Raw genomic sequence first — 17,300 nt, forward strand, 5'->3', positions numbered from 1 at the left:
ATGTTTAACTTCTAACCTTGTACTTGTGACTTTATTTGGAAGTAGGGTCTTGCAGATGGAATCTTGATGAGTTTATACTGGATTAGGGTGGGCCCTAATCCAATATGACCGGTTTCATATGAAGAGGGGAAATTTGGACAGAGGCACTCATAGAGAGGAGAACGTTCACTCCACAAATGTAGCAAAGAAATAAACCAGTTTTATTATTAAATACGCACTGAACCAGACTCTAATGCAAATCACAGGCAATCCTCTAATGAGATTGCAAAGTGAGAACACTCACCCTTGCAAACAGCCAAGTATATATGATCCATTCCACACATGTTCTCGAGATAAATAATAACTAGTCCCCATGTAAGAGGACTTCGGCAGCACCGTTTATTATACAGTCTTTCATAGTTCATCCTAAATTTACTTGGTAACTGGCTTGGCTGCCTGTGTTAGCTAACTGCCATTATCTGAAAGGAAAACAAAACTTTTCAATCTCTGTGACTTTCAGCTTGGAACGAGGTGTTTTAGGTTAAATTCCCACGGTGACAGGGAGACAGGGGTTGCTATCTTCCTTCATGTTTACAAAGAGGTGGCTCCCTAGGCCTTAAGAAAATTTCCTGGGTTGTAAAACAGGCAAGAGGCTCGTTTAGATGTTCAAAAGATTTATATACATATCAGGGTGATGAGGAAGGATTTACAAATACAAGCTTTCTCAAGGAAATACCCTGGGAAAAGGAAAGTCTCTTTCCTTTTTTGTCAAGAGGGAAAATTCAGTCTTCTTTACCCTTACACGCACCTTTCCTTATGGGCAAAATAAATGTTCTATAGAAGAATTCACCTGTGAAGAGTCAATAAAGAGGAGGCCAAGACATATTTATGAGAATGTGTTGGTGGTTCCAGGAGGCCAGGGAGGAGACATGTTGGTTCCTCTGGGGGCATCTATTTTTCTTCTTGAAGGATAGCAGAGATGTGGGAGTAGGAGTGATACTGGCAGAAGTACCCATCAGGCAAAGGATTCCTGGTAGGGAGAAATGGGAGAAATGGCCCTCTCACTTGGATGCCACTGTCCTACTCTGCCCTTTATTGTGGGCAGAAGGGAACCACAGGGTCCTCTGGGTCTGTTGGCACCAAGGATAAAGAGGGCATAACTGGGGACTTCCCTGGCGGTCCAGTGGTTAAGACTTCGCCTTCCAATGCAGGGGGGTGCGGGTTTGATCCCTGGTTGGGGAGCTAAGATCCCACATGCCTTGCAGCCAAAAAACCAAAAACATAAAACAGAAGCAATATTGTAACAAATTCAATAAAGACTTTAAAAATGGTCCACATCAAAAAAAAAATCTTTCTTTAAAAGAAAAAAGAGGGCATAACTGGATAGTGGTGTGAAAATTAAGCACACACTGCTGCCTTAACAACCAATAACAGCTGCTCATTGGTGGTATGAAGCCTCTGCGAAGCATTCCCTGTGCCTAGTACTGAGCTCCCTAGGCGGACACAGTGTGTGAGAAGGACAGTCTCCAAGGGGAGTCATCCCCAGAAGGGGAAAGTGAAATACTTTTCCAGGACCAGGCTCACCGTTTTCATCCTTGGAGATTTGGGGGATCAAACATTTCACCACTCTGGGTCTGGTACCAACTTCCCCCTGCCAGCAGAGAAGAGAATTGGGCATCATTTGGGCAGATTGCTGATTTGTAAGGCAACAGTCTTGTCAGCAGAGGAGTGATAATTTCACTAAAAGGTCTCAGCAGAAGTAATGGCAGGACAGACCAGGAGTGTGACCTAACTCAGGCTCTCTCAGAGAGAGAGCCGTTGGGCCCTCTCTGTTTCAAGGGAGAATTCTGATCTTACTGAGAGGGTACAGGCATTCAGGGGCTGAGCTGTCCCGTAAGTTTAAAATGCATTCTCCCAAACCTCAAACTCTTGCAGTACAAACACATCACTGGTAGTTAAAGCCGAACTGCTACATTATAACTAATTTGCCAGCACCCAGCTTTATATCGAATACTTTAACTAAATTAGTCTGTTAACTACAGAAAGTCTTACTACAGTACATAGTTTAGAAAACACTCCCAATCGCCCCTGCTCAACTGGAAGGGAAAGACCGTTTGTTTGGTAAGGCAAGTAACACCATCAGGTAGTGGTACTCCACTGGGCAATTCCTGCCTTTGCCAATTACACACTTTAGTTGGTAATTTTGAGACTCCCAAATACGCTATAAAACATTGCTCCAGAAGTGTACAAACAAAGCTCATAAAAAATGTTTTGAGATTAATTTCATATGTTTCATGGATCCCCAGAAGTACTCCCACAAAGAGAAATTCCTCATTCCTGGTGCTCCAATCTCTCGCTCTTAGAATTTCTCTAAAGCTTGTTCCCCTAATCCACGTCAGGAAGAACTTTCCAAATTCCCAATCAAACGCAGATACTGCCGGGACATCAAATTTGGCCGAAAAAGGGCTATCAGGTTCTTGAGCTACGACGGCGGTGGGATGGCCCCCTTCGTCAGTAAAACAGATGCCTTTATGGAATCTGCGGACCAGTCTACGTGTGGAAAGAGGATTTGTTTCTTTTCACTCTCTGGGGTTTCCATCGGCAATCTATGGGAAAAGAATATAAGCGCCACTTCTGGTTCCCAATACTACGGCAGCTGCGCATGTGCAAAGCCGCCCTGAGAGCGCTTTGGGTCTGGGCAGGGAGGGGCGGGGCGAGGGAAGACCCGCCCCTCCCATTCGCCTTGGCCTTAACTCCTTCCCATCCGTCCGCCAGCGTCTCTTTCATCACCTCTGACCTCGGAAAGAAGGGGGTGGGGCTTTTGGGGCGGAAGTAGCGGTGCATTGTGGGCTCGCTTAGAGTTGAGCCTGAATGGAAGTGGCGCGACGCTGCTGACATTACCAGGTCCGGGCGGTTGGGGTTCGGACACCGGCCGAGATTCGGGTACCTCGACCTCGGGAGCAGAGCGGAGCGCGAGGAGGCGGCGGCGGCGGCGGCGCGGCGAGTTGGTGGAGGGGGCGGCTGTGCACGGCCCCAAGACATGGCTCACAACAAGATTCCCCCGCGGTGGCTAAACTGTCCGCGGCGCGGCCAGCCGGTGGCAGGTAACCGGGACGGGGGGTGTTCGAGTCCCTGCGCACCGGCGGGTCCGGGGATGGGCTGAGTGGGGCGCAGCTTTTCGGTAGTGGTGTTTCAGGACCGAGACGTGCTCGGTCCGATGAAGCTTCGTGGATGAGTGTTTGGGAACCTGGACTGGAGGGAGTGGGGGCACTTGTCACTCTTCAGTAAGGCTAACTATTGCGAACGGGAAGGTAGATAGGAGCTCTGTGTGGCAGGAGCCGAGAACCCAAGAACCCAGTGGGTAATAATACTTTGAAGCTTAGTCAGGAGTTTGTAAACCTTTGAGAGTTCTCGAAAGGGGAAGGGACAAGTGTCGGTTTTGAGAGGAAGGCTAAAGGGAGGGGCAGTTCCCAGCGGTGAAATTCATCCACACTGAGACTGGAGGTTTTTGTTTTTTTAAATGATTCTTAATTGAGGACTTTTTCATCTTTGAGTTTGACACAACAGACTTTAAGGTGTACAGTTTGAAAGTGTACAGTTTGATAAATTTGGACCACAGGCGCACACACAAACCCTGTGAAACACAATCAAGATAGTAAACACAATCATCACCACACCAGGTTTCCTCCTGCCCTTTGTAATCCCTCCCTCCCTCAGGCAACTAGTGATTTGCTTTCTGTCACTATAGATTTAGTTTGCATTTTGTATAATTTTTAAAATAAATGGAAACATACTCTTTTTTGAGGGGGAGGTCTCTGGCTTCTTTAACTCAGCATTATTATTTTGAGATTTTCACGCTGTGCTTGTACGTATCAATAGCCCATCCCTGTTTACTGCTGAGTAGTATTCCACTGTTATGGATACACCAGTTTAAATTGGTTTGTCCATTCACTTGTTGATGGTCCTTTGGGTTGTTTCCAGTTTTTGGCTGTTGCATACTAACTTGCTATGAATATTCATGTGCAGTTCTTTGTAGGACATATGCTTTCATTTCCCCTGTGTAAATCTCTAGGAGAGGAATGCATTGCATGATAGGTGTAAGTTTAACCTTTTAAAAAACTGCCAAACTCTTTTCCAAGTCATAACATTTTGCATTCCCGCCATCAATATATGAGAATTCTGTTTGCTCCACATCCTCTCTAACACTTGATTTGATCAGTCTTTTTAATTTTACCCATTCTAATAGGTGCTTAGTACTATCTTACTGTGGTTTGATGTTGAGCATCTTTTCATGTGCTTCCTGGCAATTCACATATCTTCTTTTGCAAAGTGTCCAAATCTTTTGCTGATTTTTAAAATTCGGTTGTTTATTTTATTTTTGAGTTGTTAGTGTTCTTTATGTATTGTAAATACAAATCCTTTGTTGAAGATATGCTTTTAAAAGTCTTTTCTCCCGTCTGTGGCTTGCCTTTTCATTCTCTTAAAAGTTTCTTTTGAAGAGTTAAAGTTTTAAATTTTAACTAACTCCAACTTAATGCTTTTTCTAGAAGGTGTTTTGAAACAAAATTAAAGGATTTTGTAGTGAGCTATGCATGCTTACTAATTATGTACACAGCTATAGTATGTCTGCCTAGTTAATTAATTATTTTAAAATTTATTTATTTATTTTTGGCTGTGTTGGGTCTTCGTTGCTGCGCACGGGCTTTCTCTAGTTGTGGCAAGTGGGGATTACTCTTCTTGCAGTATGCGGGCTTCTCATTGTGGTGGCCTCTCCTGTGGCAGAGCACAGGCTCCAGGTGTGCGGGCTTCAGCAGTTGTGGCACACGGGCCCAGCAGTTGCAGTTCCAGGACTCCAGAGCACAGGCTCAGTAGTTGTGGTGAACGGGCCTAGTTGCTCTGCGGCATGTGGGATCCTCCCGGACCAGGGCTCGAACCCGTGTCCCCTGCATTGGCAGGTGAATTCTTAACTACTGCACCACAAGGGAGGTCCCAGCCTAGTTATTTTAAGTTGTTGGAAGAGAAGATTCTCTAGTCATTTTTTAATTCAGGTTTTCTGGTTCTTCTAGTTTGTCAGCTTTTCTTCACATTTTATATAAAATTCTCAGTTAATAAAGCCATATAAATGATGGATAAAAGATAATCTAAGCAAGCCTTAGGGTGAGGAAATGGTTTTCCTTAACAAAAATGAATAATTTTTTTTACGTTCTAACCATTTTTATACGATTTTCACTTGTGCTTGATAGTCATTGTACTCTCTTCAGATGAATTGATTACAATCCATCTCACTCTTCAGACATTTTGACTTTTTTTCCCTTGGCATCTCTAACTTACTGTTGAATCCTTTCTTTTTACATGTGGCTTTTTCTATGGAGTTATGAAGAAACCTCTAAGCTTAGATGTCTAGCTTCTTTTTTAACCTGGAGCATGTTTCCTGGATCCTTTCATTAGAGTTACCTGCTGCACTGATTTGTGAGAAAAACGAAATCATAAAGAAGGTCTTGTCCCAGTGAATATTTTTTATTTGGAATTAGAAAAACAGTTTTAAAATCAGAATTTTAATATAATCTGCAGATGGCAATGACAAATATCAGAATACTGACTTTTTCCTCGATGAATGGGGCAAATGTGGTACTGACTGGGGGTGGACAGCAGCAGATAAGGTGCTTAGCTCCAGGCAGCTTAATACTTCTGTAAGAAATAGAGTTGTGTGCTTTTTTTTTTCTCCCTCTGCTGGAGATGAAGGGTCAGGAATAAAAAGGTTTTCTTTTTTTATTGTATTAGAGTATTTTGACCCCCAAAACATAGACTGTTAATTACTGTGATCAGTGAGTCACTAAGCTCACCTAATCTGAGCAGTTGCTGGCCCTGAACACAACCCCAGACCTCCTGACAACCAAACTGAATCTTTACTGGTAATCAATTCTTTGGCTTGGCTTTGTGATCCTTACTAGAAAGTTAAGGTGAATACAACATAAAATTCTTGATAAGTCTTTTTGAATTTCCCTTAAAATTTGATCTCTCTAACATTTCTGTCCTAGAAGTGTTCATGACACATTGTGTATTTTAGATAATGTAGGGTTGGCAGTGTTTTATAGTGGTAGAATAAGAAATGCTAGCTATATTCTTGCAAGCGTTAGAGAAAAATAAGGAATCATTCACATTCCCAGTTTCTACCTGCTATTTTCTTCCTCTTTTTTGTTCTGATTAGAAAAGTAATTTATGCTTATTGTATAATTTCTTTGATATTTTGCATATTTAGGAAAATGTGTTATGACTGCTTAAATTTTCTCATTGTAACATTAGGATGAATCTTATTAGTACTAGAAGTTCATAATTTTTCTGAATCAGAAAGAAGATGGTACTAATTATAAATAGTAATTTGTCCCACTCTGAAGTCACCTTCTCTAATTAAACCAGACTTCTAGTGAGAGAGTGAGTACCTGGAGATAGGGCCAAGCTTTATTTCTGAAGAATTCTTTTTTCCTGCTTCTGAGTGATAGATTTCAGGTGAACACTTTGAAGAAAACAAACTTCTGATTATTCAACATAAAATTATTTTGTATGTACTATGTATAAAGAGCCTCCCGGGAACTAACTGGGGGACTATAAATATGATTCAGTCTTATGATAATAGTGATGACTTTGAAGACATTTTACTTAGCAAATATTTGTATATACTTTGTGCTGGTTTTTGGGACTTGGGAGATGATTAAGATATAGTCCCCCACCTTAAAGAGCACACAATTCTGTGAGTAGCAAACCATCAGTTTTAAACACAGTTCTGTTTTAGCAAGGTCAATAATGACTCTGTTATAGACTATTATGGGATACTAGAGATAATAAACCTTTTTTTTCTTTTCTTTTTATTATTATTATTTTTTTTTCGGAGAGATAATAAACCTTGACGTTAGGGAAGAAGAAGGGGATCAGGGAAGGCTTCCCAGAGGGAGGTATATATGAATTAACATGAATAAATAGAAGTTTGCTAGATAGAGTGTGAGTGTTGCTTTTTTGTTTTGTTTTTTTTTTTTTTTTGTGGTACACAGGCCTCTCACCGTTGTGGCCTCTCCCGTTGCAGAGCACAGGCTCCGTGTGCGCAGGCTCAGCGGCCATGGCTCACGGGCCCAGCCGCTCCGCGGTATGTGGGATCTTCCCGGACCGGGGCACGAACCCGTGTCCCCTGCATTGGCAGGCGGACTCTCAACCACTGCGCCACCAGGGAAGCCCTGTTTTTTTGTTTTTTTGAAGGTCTTCTGTTGGGATAGGATGATGGTGGAGAGATTTCAGACTGAAAGTGAGGATATGGATGTGAGGGTGGAGAGTATGAGCCAGATCGTATAAGCTTATGGTGTGATAAGGGGTTTTAATATTTATATACTTTCACAGTGCACTGGCAAACCATTGCCGTTTCTTAAGCATTGGGGTCAGATGATTTGACTTCAGTTTAAAGAAGCTTACTTTGATTGCTCTGTGTTTAATGAAAGAGACAAGCGTGGAAGTGGGGAGGTTAGGAACTTGTCATGGTAGTTCAAGTGAAAGATAATGGTGACGGTTTAGAAGTAGAGTCGAAGAGTAGTAGGCTGATTTGAGAGATATTAAAGAGGGAAAATAGACGGGACTTGGTGCTGGATTTAGAATGAGATAAAGAGAGTCAAAACTTAGTCCCAAGTTTCTGCTTATGCAGTAGGATGATTGGTACCATTAGGGCTTATTGAGGGGGAAAGCAGGTTGGAAGAAGTATTAAAATCCTGATTGCTTAAATGCTGGAGAGGGTGTGGAGAAAAGGGAACCCTCTTGCACTGTTGGTGGGAATGTAAATTGATACAGCCACTATGGAGAACAGTATGGAGGTTCCTTAAAAAACTAAAAATAGAACTACCATATGACCCAGCAGTCCCACTATTGGGCATATACCCTGACAAAACCATAATTCAAAAAGAGACATGTTCCACAATATTCATTGCAGCAGTCTTTACAGTAGCCAGGACATGGAAGCAAGCTATGTGTCCATCAGCAGATGAATGGATAAAGAAGATGTGGCCCATATATACAATGGAATATTACTCAGCCATAAAGGGAAATGAAATTGAGTTATTTGTAGTAAGGTGGATGGACCTAGAGTCTGTCATACAGAGGGAAGTAAGTCAGAAAGAGAAAAGCAAATACCATATGCTAACACATGTATATGGAATCTAAAAAAAAAAATGGTTCTGATGAACTTAGGGGCAGGACAGGAATAAAGGCGCAGATGTAGAGAATGGACTTGAGGACACGGGGAGGGGGAAGGGCAAGCTGGGACGAAGTGACAGAGCAGCATTGACATATATACACTACCAAATGTAAAATAGATAGCTAGTGGGAAGCAGCTGCATAGCACAGGGAGATCAGCTCAGTGCTTTGTGACCACCTAGACCGGGGGGATCGGGAGGGTGGGAGGGAGCCACAAGAGGGAGGGGATATGGGGATATATGTATACTAGCTGAATCACTTTGTTATACAGCAGAAACTAACACACCATTGTAAAGCAATTATACTCCAATAAAGATGTTAAAAAAAAAAAGAGATCCTGATTGCTCAGGTAGATATGTTGAGTACACAGTTGGATATATGGTTTGGAATTCAAACAAGTTTGAGTTGGAGATGTACATTTAAGGATCATCGGCATAAAGACAATATTTAAAGACATGGTATTTGATTAGTTAGGGTAAGTAATGCTAGTTTCTCTGACAAACAACTCCCCAAACTCAAGGGTTCCAGTCAACATACTATGTTTATTTTTTGCTCATATCACAATGCATTGTGTTTCAGGCAGCTTTCCTGGGCAACTTTTCTCCAAGTGGTGACTCTCTGGGCTCTTCCCATCTTGTGATGCGGTCCTCTTAAACATATGACCTGCAGGGTTGCCATGGAAGGGGAAGAGCAGGAGTGGGTGCTCTTGGGGTGGTGTTGTATCTCACTCCTGTCCATATCCCATTGGTCAGAGTCCAGTCATATGGCCCTCACCAAATTACAAGAGAAGCTGAGAAATGTAGTCTTCCTGCGTGCCGCGAAAGAGGAAAATAAATGGAGTTTGATGAACAGATAGCATTGTTTCTGCCATGGCAGTGGAAAAGACCTTTCAGGCAGAGAATGTAGAAAGAGTAGAAGACAAGGCCCAGGATGGAACCCCCCCCTTACCAAAACCTGCCCTTTAGAAGTTGGGTAGGGACTTCCTTGGTGGTCCAGTGGCTAAGACTCCATGCTCCCAGTGCAGGGGCCCCGTGTTTGATCCCTGGTCAGGGAACTAGATCCCACATGCCGCAACTAAGAGTTCGCATGCCACAGCTAAAGATCCCGCTTGCCGCAACAAAGATCCTGTGTGCCGCAACAAAGATCCTGTGTGCCACAACAAAGATCCCGTGTGCTGCAACTAAAAAAAAAGAAAAAGGAAAAGAAAAAGAAAACAAAAGAAACTGGGTAGAGGGAACAAAGGAGTTGAGAAAGAATGGCTAGAAATTGGGGGTGGTGTTAGGTGGGTGGTAGAAACTAAAGGAGTATGGTGATATGGAAGCCAAGAGAATTTTTCAAGAAGGAAGGAGTTGCCAGATGTATGAGATGCTGTGAGATGTTAAGATGCTAGAAAAGTTGGTAGCAACATGGAAGGGAGGAAGAGTTGATTTATGGTCCTTGTGAGTGCAAAATGGAAAGAATCCAGAGTAGAAGGGAGGGGATTTGCCTTTAATGGGAGTAAGGACAGGGGATGAAAGAGAAAATGGACTCAGATACAGAAAGGTTTATAACTGCAAAGGTGAGGCAAGTTTCTACCTGGTGGTGGAGAGGCATTGTTGAATAGCAATTATTTCTATGGACCCTACGTCCAGATCACCTGGGTTTGGATCACTGTTCTCTCATTTACTAGAAGTGTGACAGTGGGCAAGTTACTTAATCTCTCTTGCCTTGGTTTCCTCATCTGTAAAATGGGGATAATAACGTTACATATGTTTATGTTAGGAGTAAATGAATAAATCTATGTAAAATGTTTTAAACATTATTTGGTATGTGTTAAACATATAAAGTTGCTTCTTTCTACTTTTTCTTTTCAGTACGCTATAATACAAAGCCATCAGTTGAGAAGGGGGTAGGGGAGCTTGGTATATTTTATGAATGAGGAAAGGATGTGAAACATAGGATTGCCTTTGAGATTGATGATTATGTTTTATATTGTCACCCTTCTGCTGTGCTCTGAGATTTTCTCTAGGAGCCTTGAGCTGTGTAGGTGGAGGCCCAAAGAAATCAGGTGGTTGGGTTTATCGAGGTCTGGCTTTTTCTCAGGAGAGTGTGACTGAGCAGCTGGGGAGGAGCACGGAGGTTAAGGGTATGTAGAGGAAAGAGAATCGGACCTCTGGGACAACAGTGAGAAGGAGAGAGGTCTAGTGGGATGAAACTTCTAATGTACCATATTATTATTTATTATGTTCATTGTTTGTGGTTTATCTTTACCTAATGGAATATAGGCTTCATGAGGGCAGGGATTTTTATGTTCGTTTTTTCTTTTCACTTATATGGTCTGTGCACCTAGAACATAATAGGCACTCATTAAATATCTGTTAAATAAACTAAATGAAGCATAATAATCTAGGTGAGATGATGGTAGAAGTGGTGAGAAGTGGTCAGATCCTGGATATATTCTGAAGAGAGATCTGATAGGATTTGCTGATGGATTGGGTGTGGGGTGTGTAAGAAAGAGAGGGGTCAGGGATAACGCCAAAGGTTTTGGCCTGAGCTACTAAAAAAATGGTGTTACCATTTGCTGAGATGGGGAAGACCATGAGAGGAGTTTGAAGATTGAGAGTTCAGATTTGGATATCAAGTCTCAGATGTCTTTTAGACATCAAGTAGAGACTAAGTCAGGTAGGCAGTTTGATATTTGATTCTAGAGTTAAGGGAGAGGTTTGGCCTGGAGATACACTTTGTCCGTCATTAGCACATCTATGGCTTTTTTTTTTCTTTTTTTGTGGTACGCGGGCCTCTCACTGCTGTGGCCTGTCCCGTTGCGGAGCACAGCGGTGCTGAGCGGAGCTCAGCGGCCATGGCTCACGGGCCCAGCTGCTCCGCGGCATGTGGGATCTTCCCGGACCGGGGCACGAACCCGTGTCCCCTGCATCGGCAGGCGGACTCCCAACCACTGCACCATCAGGGAAGCCCTACCCACCGATGGCTTTTAAAGCTGTGAGACTTGATGAGACACCAAGGTAGTGAATGTAGTTAGAAAGGAGGTGCAAGGACAGAGCCCTGGGACAAAACATAGAGGGGCCACGGAGATAAAGAGGAGCAGGCTGAGAAGGAGAGGCCAGAGAGAGGGGAGGAAAACAGGAGGATGTAGTATCCTGGAAGCCACGTGAAAAAAGCGATTCAAGAGCTCCCTCTTGAATTAAAAAATGATCAGTTATTTGAGAACTGAGAGTTGACCATTGGACTTAGCAACATGGAGGTTACTGGTGATCTTGATTGGTTTTGTAGAAAATAAAAATAGAAAAAAATGATCTTTTTATGAATTTTGTTTAAAGCCTCTGGACAGATGTTAAGACTTCACTTAGATATTGTTTTAGGTAGATATTTATTCTTATTGATTGTATAATATAAATCAGCTAAAATAGGTGATTTTAAAAGATGACTTCCCCTGTGTTTATATGGTGATTCAGGAAAAAAAAAGGCCAAAAGTCAGTCAGTCTTGCTGAAATTAGAATCACTGATGCATTTGGAGTGTGATTTTGGTTAGTATGCTTCTCAGCATGATCCTTCTCCTGAGATGTAGGATAAGCTTATAAGATGGAGAAAGTTCCAATTTCATATTAAAAGAGTATGATAGGAATGTCAAAGAATTGATTTAATTTACTTCATTATCAGTTTTCTAGTTTTTTTAAGGCAATAACTTTTAAATGTAGTGGTTTAGAACTTAGTCTTTGTGGAAGTTCCATTCACTGGTAATTTTTTCTTTTGCTATTATATTTGATTATCAATGTCTAGAATTTATGTTGTCTTAAAAAGTTCCAAGGAGCGCCTTTTGAAAATATAGTGTAGGTTGAGAGTATTTCATGAATACTCTTTTAAATTCCATTTAAAACATTGTTAGAAAGTGATTTTGAGAATTGCTAGTTATAGAGTTTTAACCTGGAACATTTTCATTATTGAAAATTATTACCTATCTTCATGTTATTTAGGAAGATTTTTACCTCTGAAGACAATGTTAGGACCAAGATATGACAGTCAAGTTGCTGAAGAAAATCGGTTCCATCCCAGTATGCTTTCAAATTATCTGAAGAGTCTGAAGGTAAGAAGCAAAACATTTTTTTTTTTTGCGGTACGTGGGCCTCTCACTGTTGTGGCCTCTCCCGTTGCAGAGCACAGGCTCCGGATGCGCAGGCTCAGCGGCCATAGCTCACGGGCCCAGCTGCTCCGCAGCACGTGGGATCTTCCTGGACTGGGGCACGAACCTGTGTCCACTGCATCGGCAGGCGGACTCTCAACCACTGCGCCACCGGGGAAGCCCGAAACAAAACATTTTTGATATTGATTTAACATACTTTATCCCTTTCTTGTTCTACAGGTGGCTTTTTATTTTTTTAAAATTTATTTATTTATTTATTTATTTAGGGATGAATTGGGTCTTTGTTGCTGTGCATGGGCTTTCTCTAGCTGTGGCGAGCGGGGGCTGCTCTTTGTTGTGGTACGTGGGCTTCTCATTGCAGTGGCTTCTCTCGTTGCGGAGCACAGGCTCTAGGCACGCGGGCTTCAGTAGTTGTGGCATACGGGCTCAGTAGTTGTGGCTTGCAGGCTCTAGAGCGCAGGCTCAGTAGTTGTGGCGCATGGGCTTAGTTGCTCTGCGACATGTGGGATCTTCCCGGACCAGGGCTTGAACCCGTGTCCCCTGCCTTGGCAGGCAGATTCTTAACCACTGAGCCACCAGGGAAACCCCTGCAGGTGGCCTTTTAAAATAAAACTTTTATTTTGAAATAATTAACTGACTCAGAGGAAGTTGCAAAAATAGTACATAGAGTTCTATATACAGAACTATCTCTTCTCTACCGAGATAGAGAACAAGTTAGCAGGTGCCAGCCTATACGGATGGGGGTGGGAAGAGGGTCTGACGGTAAAGGGGTAGCATGAGGGAGTTCCTTTGTGGACAAGGTATAGTTCTGTAACTACCACCATGAATCTATATGTTAGGTATAGGACTTGAATATATGTTTTTAGGGGGCATAATTCAACCCATAACACCAACCATTGTTCTCTTCTATTTTAGACTCTTGGTGGTCTGTTATTGTATGCTCTCTCAGTACATTCAACAAATACTGGTACCCATTATGTGCAAGTCTCTTATTATGGGATGGTAAAGATGCCACTTAGTTTTTGATAACCTGTTACTCATCCCTATTCTCGGTGTAGTTTTGGATCATTATTTGTTTATATCTTTTTTTTTTTTTTTTTTTTTTTTTTTTTTTTTGGTACACGGGCCTCTCCTGTTAAGGAGCACAGGCTCCGGAGGCGCAGGCTCAGCGGCCATGGCTCACGGGCCCAGCCGCTCTGCGGCATGTGGGATCCTCCCGGACCGGGGCACGAACCTGTGTCCCCTGCGATGGCAAGCGGACTCTCAACCACTGTGCCACCAGGGAAGCCCTGTTTATATCTTTTATCTTAGCTTACTTGTAAACTTTTAATTTTTATCTTCATTATTAATATACGTTTTGAAAGTCATAGTTAACATTTATAGAGCATTAACTATTTCCTAGGCAGAGTGCTAAGAGCTTGGGCTTAGAACCAATTAGCCTGGGTTTGATTTCTGGTTTGCCACTTAAGCTCTGTGGTCAAGTTACATAATCTCCTCATGTTTTAGTTTTCTCACTTGCAAATAAAGTTAGTGCATTTTTTTGTGTGTGTGTGGTACGCGGGCCTCGCACTGTTGTGGCCTCTCCCGTTGCGGAGCACAGGCTCCGGACACGCAGGCTCAGCGGCCATGGCTCACGGGCCCAGCTGCTCCGTGGCGTGTGGGATCCTCCCGGACCAGGGCACAAACCCGTGTCCCCTGCATCGGAAGGCGGACTCTCAACCACTGCGCCACCAGGGAAGCCCAAATTAGTGCATTTAAAGCACACAGAATAGTGCTTGGCACAGAGTAAGGACTTCATTTAAATCTCACAACAACTGTATGAGGTGGATACTATAATTATCCTTATTTCATGGATTGGGAATCTATAAGGAAAAATAATTATGTGTATGTAATAATATTTATGAGTATATGTGTATACAGACAGACACATTCACACCCAAACACATTATTCACACAGACACATCACACACACAGACACACATTTACACACATACATATACATGGGCTCAGGGCAGCTAAGTCATGCATTACAGTTTCTTGGTTTCTGAAGTATTCGTATGTATTTAGAAAATTCATATTTTCTTGCTCATCCCCACTTTTCATTCACTTCTTATTTTGGACCTGAAGACAAACAAAATGGGTTCTAATTCTAACTAGTGAAAAGCTGTAGTATGGCATCTAAATCTTTGCATTTGGCAATATATATCCTCTGAAGGAATTAAGATCACTGAAGAAACCGTTGTGGGAAGAGAAGAGAAGTAGGCCCAGGGGTGCAGATAGTACACAAAATGCCGTAAAAAATAAATTTCCTGGGGAAGTGAGAAGATGCTTGACTAGAAGAGCTGTCTATTATCCATACATGAGCTAAGAAATCTGGAGAAATCCATAGAGCACATTAAGGCAGCTAGTTATATTTTAGAAGTGTACAATTTTGTCTGTTTTGTGATGTATGAAATTTAAATGTTTTTGCCATTCCCCCGCCCCCCCCCCCCCCCCCCCCCCAACAATGGAGTTGAATTCTTTTTTTTTTTTTTTTTTTTTTTTGTGGTATTGCGGGCCTCTCACTGTTGTGGCCTCTCCCATTGCGGAGCACAGGCTCCGGACGCGCAGGCTCAGCAGCCATGGCTCACGGGCCCAGCCGCTCTGCGGCATGTGGGATCTTCCCGGACCGGGGCACGAACCCGTGTACCCTGCTTCGGCAGGCGGACTCTCAACCACTGCGCCACGAGGGAAGCCCGGAGTTGAATTCTTATGTAGACCAGTCTCCTTTAGGCAAACGCAACAATAGGTACTCAATAAAAGCAGTAACAACAAAAGAGAGAAAAATAACAGTTTAGAAAGTACAGGTTGTTTCTCTTGCCATTCTTCTCAGAGAGTATATACTTCAGAATGAGGTGGAAGATGTTTGGATTAACTGTTCTTTTACTTGGCTCAGTTCCAGTGTGCATATATTTCAAGGCTGAATATGATTCTGGTTGTTCAAGATTTTTCAAACCTGTGGCCCCCTAACACAAGCCAACTACTTCAGTTACTGCTCAACAGAAGAAATAATGATTTTTGTTCCAATACAGGAAGAAAAACTGGCTGAGGAATGGGAGTAAGTCTTCAATGAGATGCACAAATACGGCCATGTGTACTGTTCTTTATTGATTATTTAAGGGATTTACAAGGGAATTTTGACTGTACACACTTTTTGCCCTGTGTACTCACTTGAGAATTTAACTGCCTAACATGTGCTGTAGTAATGACTGCTCGGAGTGCTGGGTTATTGTGTGCCTGGAGCTTTGGTTGGGGTGTGTTTCAGATAGATGATATCCCTGTTCTGGCTTCTTGTCTAGTAAATCATAGGTGGAGTGACAGATGCAGAAAACTACATCAGTGTTTGCTTTTTTAGGTACACTTTTGTAATGTTGAAGTGGAGTCTGTTTTGCTTATGTTCTTGTTTCATCATTAGTTTGGGGGTTAATTTATTTTATTTAGTGCCTAAGTTCTATGTCTTGAATAAGACTTGGATAAGTGATACTTTCCTTGTTAATAGTTCATTGGCAGAGTGAACCTAAAATCTCCCTTAGTGTAGTTGAATGAACTGGCCTGGAATACTGCCATTTAGTCAGTTTGATTCGGTACAAATTCAGTTACCAGTAAATCTGTCCTTTTTTCTTTCATTCTTTTTTAAGGTTAAAATGGGTTTGTTGGTGGACCTGACAAATACTTCAAGATTCTATGACAGAAATGACATAGAAAAAGAAGGAATCAAATATATAAAACTTCAGTGTAAAGGGTAAGTCATGTATTAAGATTCCTTAATATTTAAACCTTCTGCTGAAATTTGTCATCTCTTCTTAAAAAAAAAATGTTTCTGTATTACTAGACATGGCGAATGCCCTACAACGGAGAATACCGAGACATTTATTCGTCTATGTGAGCGGTTTAATGAAAGAAACCCGCCTGAACTTATAGGTATGTTTGGCTTCACTTTACCAATGTTGAATATTTTCTTTGTGATTGGGTTTCCATTTTCTTTTTTACAAGTGAATTGATACGGAAGTTTTTTTTTCTTTTTTAAGTCATCACCAAGAAGCGTTTACTAAAGTAGTAGACTAACTTTTTTTTTTTTTTTGCAGTATCCAGGCCTCCCACTGCTGCGGCCTCTCCCGTTGTGGAGCACAGGCTCTGGATGCTCAGGCTCAGCGGCCATGGCTCATGGGCCTAGCCGCTCCGCGGCATGTGGGATCTTCCCAGACCGGGGCACGAACCCGTGTCCCTTGCATCGGCAGGTGGACTCTCAACCACTGTGCCACCAGGGAATCCCAATTTCCAATTTTTAATGTAATTCCAAGCAAAATCCCAATGAGACTTTGGAAAAATTGCTATGAAGTTAATTTCTATTTGTTAAGTCCACTGCCTCCATTAAGTCAGTATTTATTGAGTACAGAAAACAATTGTTTGGCAAATCAAACAGGTGAAATTATGGGCAAGAAAATTTTGAAAGATAAAAAGTAACAAGGGGATTTTCCTTACCAGTTATCCAAGCATATGGTAAAGTAATGGAAACTACAGTGGTTTCCTAGTGGTAGAGATGTTTTTCACATCAGAGAGGGAAGGTGTGATTATTCAACAAATGGTTATGAGACAATTAGCCAACTGTATAATAAAATGTATTTTAGATGGATCAAATATTTTTGAAAGGACCCATAATAATATAGGAGAAATATAGGTCAGTACTTATTTAACTCTGAGGTAAGAAAGGGTATTCCAAGTTTATCGTCAAAGGCAGAATCCATAAACAGGTATTTTTTAAGCTGTATTCCTGGACAGCCTGCATCGGAATCACCTGAGGATGTTTATTAGAAGTGCATGCTTTAGGGCCCCTGGTACTGGACTTGTATGATCAAAACCTCTGGGAATGAAGCCTAGGGATCTAATTGTTTTTAAAACAAGGGTCTTAGGTGAT

At 42.1% G+C, this 17,300-nt stretch overlaps 1 protein-coding gene across 1 annotated transcript in view; it reads left to right on the plus strand.

The window, feature by feature from the left end:
- The first annotated feature begins 2,842 nt into the window (after window positions 1-2,842).
- RNGTT (RNA guanylyltransferase and 5'-phosphatase) overlaps window positions 2,843-17,300 on the plus strand; it is a 220,623-nt gene continuing 206,165 nt past the window's right edge. The window contains 4 exon segments of the mRNA XM_032651577.1: window positions 2,843-3,083; window positions 12,180-12,289; window positions 16,024-16,127; window positions 16,218-16,306. Of these exon segments, the coding sequence (XP_032507468.1) occupies window positions 3,020-3,083; window positions 12,180-12,289; window positions 16,024-16,127; window positions 16,218-16,306 (367 nt within the window). The 5' untranslated portion in view covers window positions 2,843-3,019.

This window comes from Phocoena sinus, chromosome 12, assembly GCF_008692025.1.
Source record: "Phocoena sinus isolate mPhoSin1 chromosome 12, mPhoSin1.pri, whole genome shotgun sequence".
NCBI classification, from domain to species: Eukaryota; Metazoa; Chordata; class Mammalia; order Artiodactyla; family Phocoenidae; genus Phocoena; species Phocoena sinus.